Raw genomic sequence first — 21282 nt, forward strand, 5'->3', positions numbered from 1 at the left:
AAATTAATTCTGCAAGTGATGGAAAAAAGATCTGTAAGTCACTGTAATGAGAAACTTTCTCAACATAAGGAAATATCCCAAAATAGTATCTCTTTTTTGTCATTATTTGAGAACTCTTGTTATTTTGAGATATTAAGTCATTATGCCTAAAGTTTTTCATTGTTTTGAGAAGGTTTTTCATTATTCTTAGAACATTTCTCATTGTTTTCATGAAGTTTTTCATTAATTTGAGAAAGTTTTTCATTGATTTTAGAAGATTTCTCGTTGTTCTGAGAACATTTCTCATTTTTAGGAACATTTTTCATTGTTTTGAAAAAGTTTCTTATTATAATTACTTAGAGAGTCTTGTTTTTGTCACATTGGCAGAAATGTGCTTCCATAGGATGAGAAGTTTGATATTACTCTTCATTTTTGACATTACTTTGAAACTATCTCTAGCCTCTGGATAACTTAGCTTATCATAAATACTGTGAACGGGGAAACATCCATCCATATATCAATAATCTATACAGCTTATCCTTAAGAGTAGCAGGGGGGCTGGAGAACAACCGGAAACGGAAACAGCTTAGTTCAAATATTAAAATCAAGGGTTTAAACCTATAAAGTAAAATTTGTTAAGTTTTTAGCTACATATTGATTCATCATCCACTTCATCTCCAATTATCTGAAATATTTAAGTGTGTTTTTTTTCTGGTAGGAGTTATTTCTCACGTGTATTTTTGTTTGTTTAGAAACAAAACCCCAAAATGCTCTGATATTTATCCCATGTGTGTAATCCTGAAGAGCCAAACAGACAAACAAAGACGTCTGCTGTTTGGCTGTTTTCAGGTTTCTGTTTCACTGATTTCTCATTCATGCATCCATCGCAGAAGTCGTAACTCGGGCTCAGGTTTGTTTGTAACTTCCAGATTTTGTGTGCAACAGTTTTTTGTGACAGTCCTTGTGAGGACGGCAGGGGTCAAACAGTGCTGCAGGGTCCCTCGCTGTCCTCACTGTCATCCCACAATCCTCCACTGCTCATCGCTGCTGCTGCTGCTGCGTGGTTACCTCGCTGCTGAGCCATGCCCGGTCTGAGGAGGGATGGATGGACGAGTTCAGAGAAGCAGCAGGTATTCTCATATTTTCTAGATTCATCATAAGTGTCAGACTCTTACCTCAGGGTTTCTCTGCTCGGGTTGAAACTCTGAAAGCTCTGCCTCGCTGGAGCCTGAATTGGTACGAAGCCTTGTCTGTTGTCTTTCTCTGGAGCTGAATCGACCTGGTTCATGAGGCGATGTGGAGAAACAGATTTGAGAGTATTAATGAGGGGAAAAGAGAAGATTGCAGAGAGTTGACAGGAAATTATTTCATCAAAGAGTTTAAGAAACTAATTACATGATATACGAGTAGAGTAGACGAGTAATACTCTGCCTTAAATTAAAGGGGCTTCAGCTCCACATGAAAGTAATTTTACTAGTAGGTTCTGAGTATTGCTGCAATGATAAACTGGTTTACAGAAAAATGACTCTCAACTATTTTATTTATTCATGAATCGTTCTGGTAAATTTTCAAGCAAAAATGCCAAATATTTGCAGACTCTAGCTTCTCAAATGTGAGGATTTAATGCTTTTCTTTGTCATATTTGATTGTATACTGGATATCTTTGGAGTTTAGGACATTTGGATACATCTCCTCAGGCTGCTGTAAATCAAACCAGGCATTTTAATATTAATAGTATTTCTTGACATTTCAGAGACCAAACAATAATGAAAATAATTGTTAGTTTCAGCTCTAGTTCTGAAACTAAACAGAAGCCAAAGTAAAGAAAGAAGAAACAGGTGTGATATGATCAAACTTCCTTTTTTCTGGGACCAGATGTGTGTGTGATAAAAACATGAGTACCTGTTTGGACGGGTCATCCCAGATGGGCCTGAAGGCACTTTTCAGGTGTAGAGGTGGCGACCCTTTCCTGACGCTGACCAGCCTCTTCCCGTAGGAGCTGACGAGACACGGCGTCGGCCCGTCTACGCACGACCCCGCCGTGTTTCTCAGAGGAGGATGAGGGGTTAATCTGGGAATCTGCCACCTCAGACACACAGTCCTCTCTCTGGGAGCCTCCCTGGACTGTTGCTGCTGCTGCTGCTGGCTGTACGAGGGCTTTAACAGCACCGGCACCTGGCTGTCCTCCTCCTCATCCTCCCCGCTGTTGCTGGCCATCATCTCCCTGCGCAGGGTGCCGTCAGGGCTGCAGGAGGTGACAGAGGAGTAGTCGAAAGCCGAGGTGTCGTCAGGGTCGGTCTCGCAGTCCTCCAGGCTGTGTGTCCCCAGTGGCGCCTCCAGCTCATTGGTGCCTTTCCCCGTGGGCTGGCTGAAGGTGCCCTGACCCGAGTCGCTGTTCTCGCCCCATCCCGCAGCGTCCGGGGTGAGGAGGGAGCAGTAGGCGTGTCCACAGTCTCGGGCCGGCTGGTTCAGAGCGATCCGGTCTCTCCCACAGCCCTTCCTCCTCACCGGGCTGCAGGACCAGCACTCGAGACGCATCGAGTGGTGGCCGTCCACCGTTTGTGAGGTGAACAGCGGCTGGTTGTCTCTGAGGGAAGGAGAGGGGAGGTTAGTGAAGGTTATTATACAGGAAGTACTCTGACTTTACAGGAGTTTCTCATTGTTTTTCTTTTTCCTATCATCTCCTCGCTTCTTCCTTCTGTTATTTCTTCTTTCACTCCTGCTTTCACTCCTTACTTTCTTCTTAAAATGATCTAAAATGAACATGCACGATGCTCAAGTCTCTTTTCCTGTTGTGCTGAAAGGATTTGGATGCTAATATTTGCCTGGAAGGTTGAAACTAAAAGTTCATGAGCTAAAATATGTGACAACAAATAAGATCAAGTTCCAACATTTTTGCATGACAATGGCACAGAAAAAGACACTGATCTAGTCTGAGCTGCAGGTGTCCTGTTGGCTGCTGTACAATCAGAGGCCAGCAGAGGGCGCCGCTCACCTCTGAGCAGCAGAGTTTGACTCCTCCCTGCCCCTCTGAGACTCTCTGGGCTGTTGACTTCTGATGCAACAGTTTGCAGAGGATCCAGCAGCTGCAGCATCAGAGGAGCCGCTGTTCATGAAAAGGAAAATTTGAACTTGTGGACTTCAGTTAAAAACACAGAGACACAGGCTGATAGTTACTGCTTTTCATTTACACTTAGTTTTAGCTCATGACCAACCTCAACTGTTTAAATAAGTTGTATGTAAAGCTCATCTTTATGCCAGTAATGATTTAAGAGCTCCATCGATGATCACATACTAGATTTATTTGGCCTCAAACGGAGCAATATCTCGGCTACATAAACTGGTAATGAAATCTGTGATCTGTTAATCCTCCTCGTGTTGCTCTGACCTTTGTCCTGCTCCTTCCTCTCCTTCCTCCCATCGCACGTCTTCCTCCAGAATCACATGACAGCGAGACAAGATGCTCCTCAGCGCTCGCTCTGTGCCCAGAAGGAGGCTGCAGTCAGGATGCTCTTTACCCGTCCACTGCAACAAATTCTACACAGGGAGGAAAAAGAAGCAATGAGCTAATCAATAAGGTGATTAGATGTAATTTATGTGACCTTAAATATGTATGTAAGTGTGTAAAAATCTGAAATAAAAGTTGGTAGGTTTGATGATGATTCTCTGATGTGAATCATTTTGTGTTTGTGTTTTTCAGATGTGTGGACGTCCCTGTGCTCGGCCTCCCGCTGACTCACCTGAATATGACTCAGGTAGCTGTGTATACGAGAGACAGGTGCCAGCAGCAGGGAGAGCAGTTTCATTTCCTCTCTCTCCATCTGCCCGCTCTGTAAAACCACAGAAAACATCCATCAGCATCTCTGGTCTCGTGAGTACGTTGATGTAAGTAAGGTTCACTTTGAGTACCTGCAGCTTGTGTCCTTTCTCTGGATGATTCAGTCTGTTGAACTCCAGCGAGAGGAAGGACGCCAGAGTGGTCGTGTATCCGAGGTACATGTCTGAAAAAGCTGTCTGGACAACCCACGTTAGAATAAATATGAGCACCCAGCCCTTCAGTGTTTACCGTAATAGACTGAAATCAAAAATATCTCCTCCCAAAAAAAGCCTCAGCTTACGTCATTTTGGCCGATCAGCTGCACCAGGATGTCTCCAACCAGAGACTTCCAGTGCTCAGCAGATAATCGCTCCTGCAGGGTGTTTCTGAAGAGGAGGTGTCGCTGCAGCAGCTGCTCCACAAATTTTAGATACGTCTGACTGAATCAAAAAACAAAATGACACTGTTTTTGTGACTGTTTTGTGCAGTTGGATGTAAAATAGTGTCAGTTTTCCACACACAGTTAAAGATCTTAGTTGCTGGAAAAGACAGTCTGATGTTGTTCCCTGTCTAGCTGCAGTCTGATAAGTTATATAAACTGTCGAACACTTACTATGGCTCCACAGTCGTCTGGTGAGCAGGCGGTGTCTTGTATTTGTCGTACAGCTGGTTTAAGGTTGAAACGTACTCCCACTCTGAATGGAGAAGCTGCATCGCCACCTGATGTCGAGCATCTGCACAGAGAGGATCATGTTTAGCTACAGCGGACCTGTGTTCACCTGTGATGGTTATGTTTCTGTTTTTAAATGACATTCATGAGCTTTCAGGTCAGTCTGATGGAAAGTCTGTTGTTTTAGCAAGGTGCTGAACATGTTTAAATAAGGCTTTATATCTGTTAGTCGTTTGAGACTTTAACTGCACTTACTAAAGAGCAGGTGTCAGCGAAGTTAAACGCTTTTATAATTTTGATATCAGGTTGTTCTTCTAGCATATTACAGAAAAGAAAACACTGTTGTTTGCTCCAGTAAAAGTAAACAAATCTCTTCAAAATGTCTCAAATGTTTTTCCTGCAACAGCTTATTTTGTTCCAGATGTGTGTTGTTGTTTAAGTGACTACACCTTTATGTGTTTTTGTTTTCAAAATGCTCATTGTTTCATTACTACTGTGACAGATCCTGACAGTCTCCCACACTGTAACACACCTGTGCCTTCGCTCAGTCCTGCTTTGAGTCCCTGCAGGAAACAGTGGAGGAGCAGCTTCCCTCTGGACAGACAGGCCGGAGGAGCAGACGAACACTCGCACTGACTCCGTCCACCTCCGGCCGCCTCCGCTGCTTCACTGCTGCACAGATGACAACATGTCTGTCTGCAGGTCTTACACATCTCCACGTCACGTTAGAAAGCATGACATGCTCAGGTACGTTGATGTGGAGGGTTATATGAGACCATGCATGCAGTCAGTGTTATAACATCATGATTATGTGAATTATTGAGAAGGTTATCAGCCTTTATACTCAGCTTCTGTGGCACAAAACAGTATGGGATGTGTTGTGTGTTAATATCAGACTATATGTGTGTGTTTTACCTCTCTCTCTGTTTTGATGTGGAGCTCTTTCCGTCCTGCTGAGGTCTCTGTCTGTTACTGTACAGCTGCAGGACCTGACACCGCATCACACCGAGTTCCTCCTGCAGGACGACAAAGCAATGAGACTAAATTTAACCTTTCTTTAGTCACAATCATCTTTTTTTTTAATATCTGTTATAGATGTATAATCTTGAGAGAAAGTCCCATTTTCTCAGCATCTTTTTCTCTAAATTGTTTGTGTGGTTGTATCTTAGATTTATCTGAATAATTAAACTAATCTGTGGAGTCTCACCCTCAGAGACTCGACCAGAGCCTCCAGACGAAGAGCTTTTTTCTGGCAGCTCCTCCTGTTCTCCTCCAGCTCCTCCCTCAGGAACGTGTCTCCGTGCTGGATCTGACTGAGCTCCAGGAGAGCGCTGGTAAAACCCGTCTTCAGCTCCGAGACCATGCATTGTAACTGAGGGGGACAGCGGGTGTAAAACATTAGCTACGTGACGTCAAAGGGGATTTATTTTCCATCTGCTGATAATTTTGCAAATAATAAGAGTTTGTGATTTAACGTGAACTGTCTCCTTTAATGAAACCAGGCTGGCTGATGATGAGGGAAGGTGGAGAATACCTTGGAGATTTCAGTGACAAGCTCTGTCTCCTGAGGCTTCATGACCTGTGCACAGAGACACAAACAAACCTGTTTGCAAACACTCAGTGATTAATGTTCACAAACTCTGCAGCCACTATGAGCTGTGTGATTTTTTTCCAGCTGGAAATAAGGTGATAAGCTGAGGTGTTTGGTCGAGTGTGTGCAGAGAAGCATGTCCTCCTGTGTAAATCAGACAGAGATCGAGGTACAGATAGAGTTGTAGGTGCACAATAGGAACAAAGCCGAGAGGTCAACCTGGTTTTCTCTCTGTAACATGAATCCTCAACCTGTTTCAGACCAAAACCTCACACAGATTATCAGAAACAGACAATATCTGAATCTAAATCTAAATTCTGTCAACATCTATTGTGTTTACAGATGCATTAAAAGCTTAAACCTGCACCTGAGGAGTTTAAATTACATTTCCGACCTGTTTCGGTGACTTTCATGTCTGCATTCGTGTTTGTTTGTGGTACCTGCTCAGATGTTGCCCCTGCCAGCAGCCCCTCTGCTAAGGAAGTGGCGAGCCAGCCAAAGAGCTCAGCCCTGCAGGGGAAACGGCCGCAGGAGCCAAGATCCCTCCTTATAAAGTGTGCTGACAGAAGGACAGGCACGGATCAGCAAAAACACCGGAGAATCCAATACGTTATGGTCCTTTCATTTTAAACAGAAACTAAAATAAAATCACTGTTGATTGCAGCGCTGCTGAGGTTATTTTACATCACTTCAGGAAAGAAAATATGTAGAAATCACATTTTTATTGAAGGCTTACAGACTGTGATGTACATGCTGGCGACTTAAAGGCATCTTTTAATATTTCTTAACAGAATTATAATGTCAGTGATGTCCAAACATCCAGAAATCTCAATCAAAAACTGACTGCTGAAGCAAAAGATGTAAAGAAAACCACAACAAACTCACCTCAGTCACAGCTCCACAGAATCGCTTCTCCAGACATTTTAAAAGATGCAGTGAATCTTTAAATCCTTTAAAAATGTCCAGTTTCTCCTCCTCTGTGGTAAAAACTTGGCTTCAGTCATGTGCGGTGTGTGAAGGCGGTGGTGCGGTGAGGAGCTGAGCGCTGCTCTGTGCAGACAGCAGATGTCCTGCAGGACGCTCAGTGAGCTGCTCTGTCATTTACTGGGGAAGTCAGGTCGAGTAGGAACCAGGTTCATGTCCCGATGGAAGAGCTGATTTATTAGAGTTAGTTACAGCAGTGGAATTATTGTCGTGCATCTACAGGGAAATATTTTATTCTACTGTTATTTTACGAGCACGTTTAAGTTGTTGTTTTGTCTTTTATTTTGTTCGCATGTTGCTCATAGAGTCGTTTTTAAAAAAGGTTTTTAATATGGAAATGTATCATGGCTGCTGTCAGTAGCAGCTTCCACAACATCAATTAAATGTAAGAAAACAGATAAAGAGGTAGAAATAAAATTAAATTTAGAGGATTTTAAACACAAAACGTGAGTTTTTAAAATTAGGATGCCTTACTACAGATCCGACTGTACCCTACTGTGAGTGAAATTGTTAAATTAGCGTCACCTCCACCAAATACACCATTTAGTTCCACTTATATATTAATACATCAATAATAATGGTCCAATAATATAATAACAATATTAGTGGCAATTCTACACACAGAGTAATGTAACGTCTGATACTTCAAGTACACGTGGTTGCTTATACTTCTATATTTTTACTTACTTTAAATTTTGAGTACATGATTTTTTATTTGTAACGGAGTATTTTAATTAAAGTATATTTTTCATTTGAAAACGTCCGCTATACTGTATGTACACACTCATTCTGTACGTATATATAAAGTTAAGTACCTTAACATGTGATATAATAGTAATGATAATAATCAAATAAATAATATATAATGATTAAAATGAAACGGAATAAAATTAGCTAAAATAATCACCACCTCTCCGCCCGTGTGGATCACTCCGGAGAATAAATCGAGCGAACACAGCGCTGCGTTGTTTTGGGAAGGGGCGTGGTTAAGATCCAATACTCGAACCTGATTGGTTGTTTGGTTCATTGGGTTTTCAAATCGAAGCTGTGACGGAGCTGTCAAAACATGCTCAGGAGCAGAGCCTGACCGGTGAGCAATGATCAAAACGACATTAATATACTGGATATTTAGCAACATATATGCATATCTGTGACACTAAAGAGCTGCGTATTACTTTTTTATAAGGGTTAGATAAGGGTTAAATTACATTCTTCCCCGTTTGGCTTCGTTTAGACCAATGAGCCGCACAGCTAACGTTAGCAACAATCAACAACAACACAGTATTGACACGAATGTTAACACTGTGTCAAATAATATGTTGTCCTTCCCTGGAATATTAATACAGTTTGGATTGTGGAGGAAAGAACTATTTTCCTAGGCAAGCTGTAGCGGTTTTATTCAGTTTACAGGTTTGTGTGAAGCCGAGTTTATTTAAAGGACCACACCTGTCATGGTTTTAGCATGTGTTCGTGTTAGCCCACCAAGCAGTGGTGTAAGAAGTACACAACTATGAGCATAAAGCATTATAATATTATGCTTAAAGTGCCAGGAGTAAAAGTAGTCATTATGCAGAATGACGTGTTTCAGAGTAAATTATTGTGGCAACAAGTGTTCAGTGTCCTTTACCTTTTACACACTTTATTGTATTGCTGTTTTTGCTCATCAGTCACATACAACACATAATGACAAAGTGCAAACACAGATATTTTTGCATGTTTATTAAAAACTGAATCTCTCATTCACTTAAGTACTCAGACCCTTTTCTGTGGCACTGCAAACTGTGGTCAGGTGCATCCTCAGTTTTAATTATCCTTGAGATGAGTCTAGAACCTGATTGGAGTCCACCTGTGGCAAATTAAATTGATTGGACATAGGTTAGAAAAGCACACAAAGGTACCACAGTTTACACCAAAAAGAAGAAGAAGGCCATGAAGTCAGAGGAGGTCTCTGTAGATCTCTGCAGTGAAAATGTGGCTTCAATAATTGGAATAAGTTTGGGACCTTCTTAGAGTGTCGTCTGCAGACTGAGTCACTTTAGCAGAGTCTCAGGAGTCCTCTGCAGAGATGGGAGGACCTCCCCGTCCAGTCTGACCAAGTCTGAGAGGACCTGTCAGGAAAAATGGGATAAACCTAAACCCAGGTTTGCAAAGCTTGTACAGACTTGTCCAAGAAGACTAGAAGCTGTAATTGCTACAACACAATCAATTTTGCAATAAAAGTGTAGGGGTCTGAATACTTTCTGAAGCCACTGTATATTCTAAGAATGTATTATAATTACTGATACATTAATGTTTGCATTACTTGCAGCTTAATAATAATTTATTTGCTACATACTGTATTTCTGTAAAGTAATAAAATCAACTTAGAGACTTGTTTGAATGGTTTACTTCACATCTATATGATTTTGTGGTGAGGCTGGGTTTGAAGATTTTTCTAATCAGTCTGTACCAGTGACTGTATATAAACATATACAGATATTTTTAAATACAGTCATTGGTCTGTACCTTCTGCTGCATAACCACACCACAGTAACATAACATGGCTGAAAATAAGTGATGTTTGCAGTGAGTTATTTAGAACGTGTTTCATATGACACAGAAATCAAAGATAAAATGCATCAAAATATCTTAAAAATCAAGTAAATAGGGTGAAAGTCAGTTTGTGCTGTGACTCTCAGCACTGAATTTTCCTTCCTTCTTCCTCAGCAGTGTTTTGGCTGAAGTCATGAGGACGAGTGAGTTTGACTCCTCATCTGAAGACGAGGAGGTCGGAGAGGAGCAGCTGACACCTTTCCACATCTCCTGGTAAGTTTTTGCAGTTTTGCTTTTGTCTTGAGGACCAGAACGTGTGTGAGCTTGTTCATTTTTATGTAAAATGGTCAAATTCTATAGAGTCAGATTGTTTTTCAGTGTTGAAATGTGAAACAAGCCTCACTGTGAACATGTTTATATTTCGTTTGTCTTCAGGTTACCTCTGTCCATCGTGGAGTGCTCACAGTTTCTTGGGATATGTGCACTACCAGGTAAATCTGCAGTTTATCAGTTTACGCTTGATGTTGTTTTTGATGTTTTCTGCTTCTCAATGTAATAAATATCTTTCCTTCATCTGGCTTCAGGTTGCAGATATAAAGAGATCCGCAGGAGTCTGCAGAGAGACGTCGGTAAGATGAACTCAACTTCTGGTGTTTAAAACAAACACTCTGGAATTAATTAGTGTTACCAAACTTGGATCAAATTTGTATTCACAAGTATTTTAACTTTTTTGAAATAACTCTTACCTGTAGATATAGAAAATGGAGTGTCTTAGAATGAGTTTAGAGATTTGTTTTTGTATGAAAATCTCATTTTAAATACCAGAATTTGCTGCTTTTCTCAGTAATATAAGATAGTAAACTAATTATCTAAGTTTCTGGACTGTTGGTCAAGTAAACAATAATTGCAATACATCACTTTTAGCTGTAGAAAATGATAATGGGCATTTCCACTATTTTCTAACATTTTATAGACAAAACAATTAATTGCTTAATCAAGAAAATAATGATTACCAGCTCCAATTGTTTTTAATTTTCAGAATCTAAGTTTTAAATGTTGCTTTGATAATTGTAGTTATGATTTTATATAATCTCTGCTAAACTGTGCCAGTTTCCTGAAAGCCTGACTCCCTACATCTAAACTGCTGCCTACCTCAAATTATCTGCAATGAAAAATTATGTAAAGGTAATAAATTGAAATGATAATTCAATGTGATTATGAGACTAGTGTCATGATCCAAACTTTAATGTATATGCAAGAATGGATAGATGTTAGAAAACATGTCGTCTTTTCTTAAAATATCAAAATGTGTTACTAAAGTAACCTTGAGTTTAGAAATGTTGTTTTTATCACAGTAGAAATGGTGTTTAACTCGATCAGTCTCAACAAAAAAATGAGAGAAAGTCTGGACATCTAATAAGTTAATACAGTTTTACTGTATACAATCTGCTCTCTTATAAATGTTGCAGTTTTACATCTTGTTTGTCTTGTTACCAGAGGAGCTCCAGAACCAGGGGGTACAGACCGTGTTCGTCTTCTGCACCAGAGGGGAACTTAACAAGTACCGGGTTCCCTCCCTGCTGGAGGTCTACGAGCAGCAAGGCTTCACAGTCCACCACATGCCCTTCCCAGACGGAGATGCTCCTGAGCTGGAGCGGTGCTGCCAGATCCTCGAGGAGCTGCGGGTCAGCCTCGAGAACAACAGGAGGACGGTGATCCAGTGAGTGAAATGAACCAATATAGAATCAGGGTTTAAAGAAACATACGCATGAAGAGGCGGAGTATTTCACATTTCCCAGAGTATCTTCCTTTTTACACAGGATAAAAATGGAACAGAAAATGGCCTCAGACACTTGCGGTTGGTTTATTTCGCCAGAGAGTCTCAAACTGGTGTCAAAAGAGGACATAAAGAAAATAATGCAGAGAGAAGGGACTGTAAATCCTGCAAGTTGTTTTGGTTCTTATCCTCAAAAACAACCTGATAAAGCTGCTCACCAGGAGTTTAACTTTGCTGCTGAAACAAATACCTTGGTTAAAAATAGATGCAGCTATTCTGTCTAAAACAAATAAACCCTTTGTGTGTTTTAATATTTGAAGTTTTATTTAAAAACCAAAAAAAAAAAAAAACAAACAAAAAAAAAACTTTTGTATCCTGCAAAAAGTGCCAGACAGCCCTGGAGAACCCGGGTACATCTCACCACAAAGGCATCCATTTTCACAGTTCTCTGCGGGACACTTCTCGTTACACAACCGAACAATTTACTTTCAGCTTGTAGCCGTGCATTTGATGGGAATTTGCGCTTTTTTTTTTCTTCCCCTTCAGCTGTTACGGAGGCCTGGGACGCTCTGCATTAAGTAAGAAAATTTTATTTATTTTTACTTTGAAGTCACTTTATTTTGTGTCAAGTCACTGTTATTCAACATCAGTGTGTGTTTTCTTGTGATGCTTTAGAATCTAAAGCATCTTATGTTAAAAAGTTTAAAATGTTAAATCCTCTCTGCTGGTTTTTTGTCTCTGCTCTGATCATGACTGTCTCATGTTTCCCTCTGTTCAGTCGCTGCCTGTCTGCTGCTTCAGCTCTCCTCAACAATGACGGCAAACAAAGCCATTGAAATCCTCAGGGAGCACAGAGGCGGAGGAGCGATACAGACGGTGAAGGTGAGAGATGAATGGAAAGATAATGGTGCATTTACATGTTTTACCCCAGTAACAGTTTACACACATCAAACATTGATGTCAGCTGGTTTCCACAGCTTAACATAAATGTACAGATTTATTTTCCAGGCAGCAGTTTGTGTTCATTTCTGTAATCTAAATGATTGTGCAGAGACTGAACTTGCTGGGGATGTTTAATCCTTCACAGTAGAGAATTTAGTTGCCTGATTTTTCAGTGTTTTTATTATGTGATAATGCAGCTGTGAGCAGACTCTGTTTTAAAAGCTCTTCAATAGTGCTGTGTTTAATGACGCTCCGACATCAGGGTTTTGAGTTTTGGCTGCTGAAAAACATTCATCCGATTTCAGAAAAACTTTGCAGGGAAACTGTTTTATAATAATTGCTCAACACATACTTAAGAAAGAGGAAGTAAAGTAAAAACTACTGTAAAATACTAATAATAATAAATACAAGATAAGCGAATAGAATAATGTACAAATGAGGTAGAATCACAGTAATTGATGAGCCAAAGCCAAACAATAAGCAAACATGGCAGGTGTGAAAAGCATAATGTGAATTAGATGAGAGACCAGTGAACAGGCTGCTTGATATTAATGGACCATATAAGTTTGTTTGTGTCACTATATATGCCAGCTGATGAATAACAAGAAACTTCACTACAGAAATGATTTGAAGTCATTGAGAAACACTGTTGCACTTAAATAGTTATTTAAATGTTTTTGAACTGTAAAATGTCCTGCTCTGTACATAAAATGATCAGTTTATAACAAATTTGAAGGATACTTATCAAAAAGTTTGTTTAAAAACGAATATTGGCCAATATATCCTCAGCTCTTTGAAATATCAAATATTGAAATTGGTGTAAAAAATCCAGCATTGGTCAGACTCTAATGTGAGTATGGAAACATCTTATATTTAGAATTATCCTGACCAGTATTACCATATAATGATAATGTAACTTAATGAAACCCCAGACAAAGTGTGTGTATTTACAGTTACTGGGCTAAAACATGCAAAACCACAACTATGATCCTTTTAATGTTGTCTGTTTGAAATGTGCACTGCTTGTCGTCTAATATTTCAGTAACAAACATGGTAATTAACGGACTTAACTATTTTACTTTTCCACAGCAATACAACTTCCTGCACGAGTTTCGAGAGCGGTATGCCGCGTACCAGGAGAGCAGGGAGGTTTCCACAGAGCGCTCCGTGTCTCGGTGATCGGCTGCTTCGCACTTCAAATCACGAGCTGTGAAAATATCGATTGCTTCAAACTTCTGCTCCTCTGTCACTGATTCTCCTTTTGATTGTGTGTGATATAATTGTATTCTCTAATGGCTGCACTTTAATAGAATACTCTAATATATTGCTTTTTCTCATCCTCGTTATAATCAAATAAAGGCTTAATGAGGAAATCCTGTTGGTGTGTTGGCAGTGAGGTGAAAATATGTTGTTTACATTGTGTTTCAAATAACACAGGTTTGTTAGAAATGTTGAGGACTTCAAATGAGCAAAGGTCACAATCACACATGACTTAAAACTACAATTTCTAAACCTCACTTGAATCAGTGTCACAATGGCGATATTGAAATGTGTTGTGATATTGAGTCAAGGGAGATTTAATGAGAGCGATTTTCAGGGCAGCTAACGGTGTTTTAATATTATGCTTCAGACAAACCTTCTTACTCTGACAAAACGAAACATCAGGAGCTGATATATATATATATATATATATATATATATGTTTAATCACATTTGCTGGAATAACTAACCTGAACAGAACTTTATATCCTCACAATACAGTTCTGCTCAAAGCGGATACTTAGTGTTATTAAATTACTGCCTAGTCCTGCTGGTTCACTGTAAACCACCAAACCTCTTGCAACATTTTATTTCTCAATCTTTTACATAGTGTCACATGTAACTGCTTTGTCCAAGCCTGCATTATTGTTACTTAACAGGCTGGGTAAGTGCCATTGAGCAAGAGTTTTTGGAGCTTTTAAAATCTGTGAGAGTTTAAAGATTGCTAAAAATGAAACTTTGGCAGGACAGGAAATCATTTGACATTCCTTATATTCTTTAACAGAATATAACTAAAAAGATAGTTATATTCTGTTAAAGTATTGTGTTTAAAAAGAATTTCCTGGTTTTTAAAATGAGCTGTAACTTTAACCAGTGAACAATTTGAGATCTTTAGTCATTAAATACGTCTTAAAGTCACTGCACTGTCTTTAGTGTTTAATGTGCAGGTCAGTGGCTGGTTTCATTTTTAATTTCCTTTTAGATCTACACCAAGAAAAACATGTTTTCATGGATTTCCAGTTAAATAAAAATAAGTCCATGAGCTATAATTGTATCCATAAATAGTAAATAATTAGCATTTTTCCCTTATTTTCTAGATTTCTTTAAAAATACTGATCTTAAAATAACAGTCCAGTCTACATTAAGAGTGGGATAGTTTTATTTAGATTCAAATAAACTCAAAAACTTGTCATTTCCTAGATGTGACACAATGGGATCTAATACATAAAAATGTAATTTCATGTGACGGATGACCATCCCTGATAAATTTACACATTTGAAAATGGCAATAAATACTCTAGTATTTCTGGAGGAATTAAGTCTAATGGCCTTGACTCTAAAACAAAAACATCACTTCCCAGATTTTGATTCTGGAAACGAGCGACCGTGTGAGGAGTGTTTGATATCGCTGGGACATAAAAAGTAAAATTGAGAACATTGAATAAATAAACAGGAGTTTTCTAAGGTTGTGGAATATTTTGTTGCTGAAATGAACAAAATGCACAAATGACAAAAACAGTCAAGGAATTTGAAAAGGTACATTCAACAGTATGGCACATCAGCAGTTTCCTACCAAAGCTCAAACGCAGAAAGCAGAGAATCACAAAGTAACTGTTGCCTCCTAATGCTGACATTATTCTTGTACTGTTGAGTCTACCTTTTTAATTTATCGATAGCTTTGCAAAGGCGATTCTACAGAAACACAGGTCACATACACGTTTGCTTTCTACTCTGAATTCACACTGAAGAAAACAAATATTGCCATTTATTTCAACAGGGATTACATGAATTAAATGTGATAGATTGGTCTGAAGTATGGAAACGATACATCAGACAGTTTGAAAACTGATGTTGTGACAACCAGACTATGATTGTCCCTGTGCAACACGTTTCACTAAGTGATAATAACCCATGCACCTCAGCCCTCACTGTACATAAATGTACTGTCAGGTCCTAAAATATTCATTTTAAGAACCTTAATGTATCTGTGGGCAAGAACAGAAGTCTGGTTTGCACTTTGCTAGTTGTTTTTAGTGATGGTAATGAATCACGTGACAGGTATAAATTAGCTGTTAAAGCCCAGAATCTAATTTGCAGAAAAAGCTAATGCAACTCAGCACACATCTTAGATTCTCACAGATAAATGCACACCTGAAACTGATGTCGCCTAAATTGTAAACACTCAAAGGTTGGGAACCAAGATGGAAAAAAAAAAAAAAACTTTATTTAAATCCCAAGCATCAAAAATCACCACACCATTAAAAATAAAAAAAAGGAAAGAAAAAGAAATCGTGTCCGTTCAGGTCTGTCCTTATTTTCCATAAAATTGAAACTATAGTGTTATGAAAAGAACGCTGCGACCAAGATATTCTCTGAAAACGGGCTAAATGTTTCCGAAATGACACTCTGCGCTGTGTGTAGGGGTTCGAGAGTTCGTCCGCTTGAAATGGCATCTTGCGTTGCTGAACGGTGGTCTCCAGCAGGTCCAGTGTTCCAGCACTAAGATTATAGTGTCTGGTCGTCTACTGTACATGCAGGTCCTTTTCCTTCATCGTCCGGTTTAAGAGCTCACCAAAACATAGATCATCCTGTTAGAAAGAAACAAGAAGGTGGAACAAATACTTAAATATTTGGCATTTTTTGCAGTAATATTACACATACATCATGTTGGATTTGTTTGTTAAAACATGGCAACAGTTATAGGAACAGTTCTTTAATGAGATTTTAATTGTATTGTCAGGAGATTTCCATCTTTAAGAAATTAGATTACATTATTTACAAATGATAAACATGGCAGATTTACATAGGACGTTATAGAAAATCTCCCTCCGCTGTCACATATTGGACATCCTGAGATAAAACACAAGAGCTCTGTGTGAATCATTAATTCTTAGTGCAGAGGAACAAGATGTAAAAATAAAACCGTACCCATAGAGATAGTAGAAGAACGACAGGAGATAGAAAGCCAGTTTGCACCAGCCTTCTTTTTGACAGTACGCCAGGATGTCAGCGTTCATGATGGTTGTCGGGTCGTAGAGTCCTGGACAGCTCATCACAGGCCTGCTCATATACCTGCACCACAGTGAGATAAGAGCAGTGGATTGAGTCAGATTGTACTGTTTGTTGTGGGATAGCAGAAGGTGATAGACTAAAGATTATCATGAGTAGAGAGGGGGTTCCTCTCTCTCTGTCAGATACTCACCTCCAGACATGATAGGCCAGCAGTGGTAGGTTGAGACAGAGGGTGAGCCACTCAGCTGCACAGAAGAACATCACACAGAAGAAGAAATGGATGAGATACTCTGGGAGCACCAGCTGCAAAGAGAAGAAAAATAGATGAAAATGTCAGAATCCTCATACAATGACCAGTCAGTCCAACTCCCTTATTCTCATATGCCTGTTTACTGTTTTATTGGCTGTAATGTAATGACAAATTCCTCAGCTGTCCACATAAAATACTTAACTACTAAGCGTGGACTTGCAGGTAATAAATGTAGTGAGCTGTATGAAGTCAAAGCACACTGGTCAAAAGACAAAACAGCGAGGCAATGAGGCCATTTTACATAGAGAAAATCGAGCTATTTAAAGAGCCAGACTTCTAAAAATTGCAGCCTGCTCCACAGAGAGTTAAGCAAAGGAGTGAAATACAAATGAACTAGAGTGAAAGTGAGTGAGATGCTTATGCTAAACTATCCTTTTCATGTTTTTAATTTCTGTGCAGTTAAGCTTTGTGTCACGCTATCAGGCCCAGTTGTGCTGTAGGTAAAGTACAAAAACAGTGCTCAGTTGCACGCTATTGTGTAACACAAACAGGGTGAAAAATTAGGACATGCCACCTGTAAATTTGCGTGGTTTTCAACACTCAATTCTCGCCCCAAACTAGGGACAAAAAAACCCCACTTGTTTGATGTTTAGTAAGCTAGCACAGTGAGGCTTATTCACCATCCTCAGGTATCCTGTGTATGATGTGGCAACACAAAGAGCAAGGCAAAATGTGTGACTGTTTGTAGCCATGCAGCCAGATCATGTATCACATTTAGCCTTTACCACTGACTTATATTCGTGGTAAATTTTGTGAATGGCTGTTTGAATTTAGGAGTCTAACTGGACAGAAATGGCTGATTAATTTCCCACCCTGCTTTATGTGTCATGCATCATCAAGTCTGACCACAACTGACAGAAGAAAACCCATCAACAACTTTAATCTGGAGAATGTTTGCACATCTCAACATCAACATCTTTTGCAGTGAGGGCAAACCTACAGATCATCCCACTTCCTGACAAAACAGACTTGGGCTACACACTGGAGAAAAAACCATGCTGTGAGCGCTAGCAGTGTTGATGCAGCAGCCTGTCTCAGGTTGACACGAGTTCGAACTGGTGCAGGGTTCACGGGGGCAGATGGAAGCACCACATGGAAGTCATGCATTCAAAAAAGAGCAGAGGGTGGAGGAGGCTTGGGGGGCAACCAAAAGCCCACAGATGGAAAGGTGAGGGACATGTAGGAAGGTGGAGGTGGGGGGGGGGCTATAATGTGTTGAAATCCTGCACTGTGCTGCCAAATACAAAACAACTGATCACAGCACAAAAAAAAATGCCAACTGAGCTGAGTGTTTCCACACGCAAAAAGACTAGCATGGTCAAAACATCAGATCATACTGTGGAGTGCATCATGGATTAGAGATAGAGGAATCTGTACTTTTTACTAAATAACTCCTCCTACTAGTGAAATCACTAACCAATCAGTGGTCTCAAATATTGCTGAGCTGGATGGTGTTGGGATTGTGAAGCCATCTGCTCTGAACCACAGGTGATGTAGGTTAGAGCCAAACACTGAGCTCATACGTATACAGTGGCTTTGTTCTGCTCATTGCTGAATCAAACTGCAGCCTCCTCCTCACAGAAAAGTGAAATGATTATATGACATGTATTAAAGTTTTCATTTACAGCTGGAATATAATTCAATTTCCTCCAACACCACAATCCACAGCTCTAAGTATATACTGTTCAAAAAGCTTTGGTACAAAATCCTATGTAAAAGCTCTGTCAGGACAGTGCATAGGCCTGGTGTCATGTTACTGTCGTCTCAAACTCCAGACAAGTTACCTGACTTTCTGAGTTTACTGGGAATTTACTGTACCAGTAACTATAACACTATATGCAAACAAAGGGTAGGTTGTAATAAAGATCATGCATGTTTTGAGCATTTGCAAGTCTTTTCAGTTAACAGCTATACTTTATTAGTAACAATGGATATTTCATCCAAGAGAATAATGTTATTACACTATGTCATATTCTAATGATTCTCATAAGCATCATGGCTACTGTGCTTGAGAAGCAGTTTAAAAAGCTTAAAACACAGTCAAATTTATCTGGTTAGATGAGGTATAAAAACAACAAAAGGAAGCAAAATTCTGTATTTTATGAGAAGCTTATATCTTAAATGTTGCTCTTTTAGGTTTGCAGATACACCTGTAATATTGTTGGAATTCACAACAAAAAAATGTTCACAAAAGAACTAGGATAATAAAAAGGACAATTACAAAAAAGTTTACAACACAACAGTGGAAAACCAAAGGCACAGGTGGCACGTTGACTAATCCTGAATCCAGGACTGAACTCTGACCTAAACTCTGAGATTAGTTAACTGAAAAGACGTTTGCAAACACTTCCCCGTGCAAAATGACAAGACTGCAGACTGAGTTGAACTGAGCGGGCATTTTAAAGATTGGTACAAACCTTTAATGCAATTTTGACTCTTTTAATCTTTTTGACCTTTTCAACTGTCTTTTTGCCGTTAACAAAGTGTAAAAAAAAGCAGATTAGGAAAAACAAAACAACAAAAGGCGTTAGAGTTTGACAGCTGACAAGATCACTGAATTCATAACAGGCAGGTTATTTAGCATAACAGTGCAGAGAAATGATTGAAAAAGACAGATAGGCGGATAAAATCCTAAAGTAAATGAAATATTTTTCATGCATTCAAAGAGGCAAGGAAGGTGTGTCAGGTACTGTGACTTCACTTACCGGATTTAAAGTGTTACACTGATCTATAGGATTCTTGTAGTCAGTCTTCAGCTCATCAAATGCTATTATCTGGTGGAACAAGATGACCACAAAGCAACAATGAACAGAGGGGAACTTACTATAAATGTACATATTAAATGCAATTTGACATTTGAACTGAGTCAGTAAGGTAGAGCAATAACTCCTTTAAGTACGATATTCTTTAACTGTACAGTATGTGCAATATACCATATAATTATTGCAAAACATTCCCATTACTCTGACAGAGCAAACTCCACCCTTTCTCTTGAGACTTGAGATCTTAAGTGACTATCGGCGAACTGTCGTAAGGTAAAACAAAACCTGCTCAGGAATAACGTTAATGGTATGACTTATTGTGTCATGGCCACATTACCCAAAAGTTTCGCCCTGCAATACTAATGTTGACATTCTTACAATAAAACTGAATACTACTACTAAATGAAGAAATGCGACAGGTTACGTGAATGGTAAAGATCAAGGTAACGGATGACAGCAACACTGGCTCGTCCCTCCACGACTGGAGGTTAACGGTAGTTAGCTAAGCCTGCTAACTAGCAGGCTAACTACTAGCTGAATACTCATCATTGACAAGCTTGTCATGGTAATTTACGTTTACTGAAACTGAAGAGTGGTTAATGAATGGAGAACACTAGACAGAGATCAGGATAACACAGCGTGTAAATAAAATAGCGCTTTGGTGTTTATACAGCTAACTTTAGCTGCTAGCCAACGGCTGGGTGTGTTCCATTCATTCTAAAACGGCTGCGTTCTAGAACGAACGGTCACGTACACTGGGCATTGGGCGCGCAGCTGTTTCTATGGTGTTCCCTTGAATACGTTCTATCCAGACGTTGGAAAGATCGGCGGTAAGCTGGCTACGTAAAACCCGAAAACGACCAGGATATGTGGCTACAAAGCTGGCCTACCGTTAGCCTGGCGTTTGAGAGCCTCCCTCGCTCTTTGAACTACCCCTGTCGGCGCCGCTGGACTGGTAGGCCAACGGTCTTATCTTAAGTTGTCTTAATGTGTACTTACATGCCAGATAGCGAAGAAGATAAGCGCCGCCGTGAGCAGCAGAGCGAGCATATAACAAAAGGCCGCGAATGTGAACGCCATTTTTTCCTCCGGTTCTGCTTGTCGGTTCCTGGCTCGGCTGGCGGATGATGCAGGCAGCTTCGCAACCGATTTGAGATTTGTCAAGTGTCTTCTTCTGTTGAGTGTTTAGCTAGCTTGTATCATTTTTGTTGCATTACTGCCATCTTCTGGAGTTATGAATGTCCTTCAGTCGGTTATTGTTATCCCAAAATACAAACTTTGCTTAATTACCTGTAGTTTCAATAATTAACATTTTGCTTGCTTTATTATTTTGGGTTATGTCCTTTCTAGTGTTAGCTTATTTTTATTATATAAAATATATTACCAGGATATTGGTAATACATACTGTACTTACAAAATATATACATTACAGTTTAATAATATGAGTAGTGCAACAAATTGTGTTGTGCAAATGTTTTAGGCACTGAAAGTTATCAGTTAATTCCAGACTGACTCCATGATGTTGATCAGAGCTCCTGGGGACCATATCATCTGTTGTGTGACTCCTTGTTCTTGTCTCTGGAGGTTAGTTTTTATGACTCTGGCTGTGTGTTTAGGCTCATTGTCTTGCTGCAGAATTAATTTTG

The 21282-nt window shown here is 39.6% G+C and overlaps 4 protein-coding genes and 1 long non-coding RNA gene across 6 annotated transcripts; 2 read left to right on the plus strand and 3 right to left on the minus strand.

Annotated features, from left to right (window-relative positions):
• Positions 1 to 116: 116 nt before the first annotated feature.
• Positions 117 to 2577, minus strand: LOC127143600 (uncharacterized). Its single transcript, XM_051078151.1, has 3 exons — positions 1882 to 2577; positions 1155 to 1258; positions 117 to 1070 (listed from the first exon to the last, which is right to left on the minus strand). Exons 1-3 carry the CDS (start codon positions 2515 to 2517, stop codon positions 959 to 961), a joined length of 852 nt encoding a protein of 283 aa, XP_050934108.1. The 5' UTR covers positions 2518 to 2577; the 3' UTR covers positions 117 to 958.
• A 393-nt stretch (positions 2578 to 2970) lies between these two features.
• Positions 2971 to 7512, minus strand: LOC108886699 (rho guanine nucleotide exchange factor 33). Its single transcript, XM_018681692.2, has 11 exons — positions 6943 to 7512; positions 6001 to 6616; positions 5674 to 5838; positions 5382 to 5482; positions 4999 to 5138; positions 4410 to 4530; positions 4098 to 4236; positions 3889 to 3993; positions 3720 to 3809; positions 3368 to 3516; positions 2971 to 3085 (listed from the first exon to the last, which is right to left on the minus strand). The coding sequence occupies exons 2-11, from the start codon at positions 6040 to 6042 to the stop codon at positions 2971 to 2973; spliced, it is 1167 nt and encodes a 388-aa protein (XP_018537208.2). The 5' UTR covers positions 6043 to 6616; positions 6943 to 7512.
• Positions 7513 to 8027: 515 nt separating this feature from the next.
• On the plus strand, positions 8028 to 13670 carry cdkn3 (cyclin-dependent kinase inhibitor 3). 2 transcript variants are annotated; one of them, XM_018681709.2, is made up of 8 exons: positions 8028 to 8131; positions 9748 to 9846; positions 10009 to 10064; positions 10158 to 10202; positions 11071 to 11293; positions 11897 to 11928; positions 12129 to 12232; positions 13382 to 13670. In XM_018681709.2, exons 2-8 carry the CDS (start codon positions 9767 to 9769, stop codon positions 13469 to 13471), a joined length of 630 nt encoding a protein of 209 aa, XP_018537225.1. In that variant the 5' UTR covers positions 8028 to 8131; positions 9748 to 9766; the 3' UTR covers positions 13472 to 13670. The 2 variants fall into 2 exon arrangements, with proteins under 2 accessions (XP_018537225.1, XP_050934109.1); XM_051078152.1 differs by having other exon boundaries at positions 8064 to 8131; positions 9751 to 9846.
• Positions 13671 to 14693: 1023 nt separating this feature from the next.
• cnih1 (cornichon family AMPA receptor auxiliary protein 1) lies at positions 14694 to 20804 on the minus strand. Its single transcript, XM_018681714.2, has 5 exons — positions 20636 to 20804; positions 19580 to 19648; positions 16755 to 16867; positions 16481 to 16624; positions 14694 to 16140 (listed from the first exon to the last, which is right to left on the minus strand). Exons 1-5 carry the CDS (start codon positions 20714 to 20716, stop codon positions 16113 to 16115), a joined length of 435 nt encoding a protein of 144 aa, XP_018537230.1. The 5' UTR covers positions 20717 to 20804; the 3' UTR covers positions 14694 to 16112.
• LOC108886719 (uncharacterized) lies at positions 19658 to 21220 on the plus strand. The gene is made up of 2 exons (XR_001961488.2): positions 19658 to 20591; positions 21144 to 21220. It is a non-coding gene; the product is annotated as an uncharacterized LOC108886719 (long non-coding RNA).
• The last annotated feature ends 62 nt before the right edge of the window (positions 21221 to 21282 follow it).

The sequence above is a fragment of the Lates calcarifer genome, linkage group LG19 (genome assembly GCF_001640805.2).
Source record: "Lates calcarifer isolate ASB-BC8 linkage group LG19, TLL_Latcal_v3, whole genome shotgun sequence".
Classification (NCBI taxonomy): domain Eukaryota; kingdom Metazoa; phylum Chordata; class Actinopteri; family Centropomidae; genus Lates; species Lates calcarifer.

Bases quoted from the DNA above. Each gene is read 5' to 3' on its own strand.
- cnih1 (XM_018681714.2), bottom strand. From the start codon at position 20,716: ATGGCGTTCACATTCGCGGCCTTTTGTTATATGCTCGCTCTGCTGCTC. The intron at 16,868-19,579 runs GTAAGTGAAGTC...TTCTCTTTGCAG, and splicing joins AGTGTAACACTTTAAATCCG to CTGGTGCTCCCAGAGTATCT. The intron at 16,625-16,754 runs GTGAGTATCTGA...ACTGTGGTGCAG, and splicing joins CTGGCCTATCATGTCTGGAG to GTATATGAGCAGGCCTGTGA.
- cdkn3 (XM_018681709.2), top strand. From the start codon at position 9,767: ATGAGGACGAGTGAGTTTGACTCCTCATCTGAAGACGAGGAGGTCGGA. The intron at 10,203-11,070 runs GTAAGATGAACT...TCTTGTTACCAG, and splicing joins GAGTCTGCAGAGAGACGTCG to AGGAGCTCCAGAACCAGGGG. The intron at 11,294-11,896 runs GTGAGTGAAATG...CTTCCCCTTCAG, and splicing joins AACAGGAGGACGGTGATCCA to CTGTTACGGAGGCCTGGGAC.
- LOC127143600 (XM_051078151.1), bottom strand. From the start codon at position 2,517: ATGCGTCTCGAGTGCTGGTCCTGCAGCCCGGTGAGGAGGAAGGGCTGT. The intron at 1,259-1,881 runs GTACTCATGTTT...CTCATGAACCAG, and splicing joins GGGATGACCCGTCCAAACAG to GTCGATTCAGCTCCAGAGAA. The intron at 1,071-1,154 runs GTAAGAGTCTGA...ATCCCTCCTCAG, and splicing joins CCGAGCAGAGAAACCCTGAG to ACCGGGCATGGCTCAGCAGC.
- LOC108886699 (XM_018681692.2), bottom strand. From the start codon at position 6,042: ATGAAGCCTCAGGAGACAGAGCTTGTCACTGAAATCTCCAAG. The intron at 5,483-5,673 runs GTGAGACTCCAC...GTCGTCCTGCAG, and splicing joins CTCTGGTCGAGTCTCTGAGG to GAGGAACTCGGTGTGATGCG. The intron at 3,086-3,367 runs GTCAGAGCAACA...TTTCATGAACAG, and splicing joins GAGGAAGGAGCAGGACAAAG to CGGCTCCTCTGATGCTGCAG.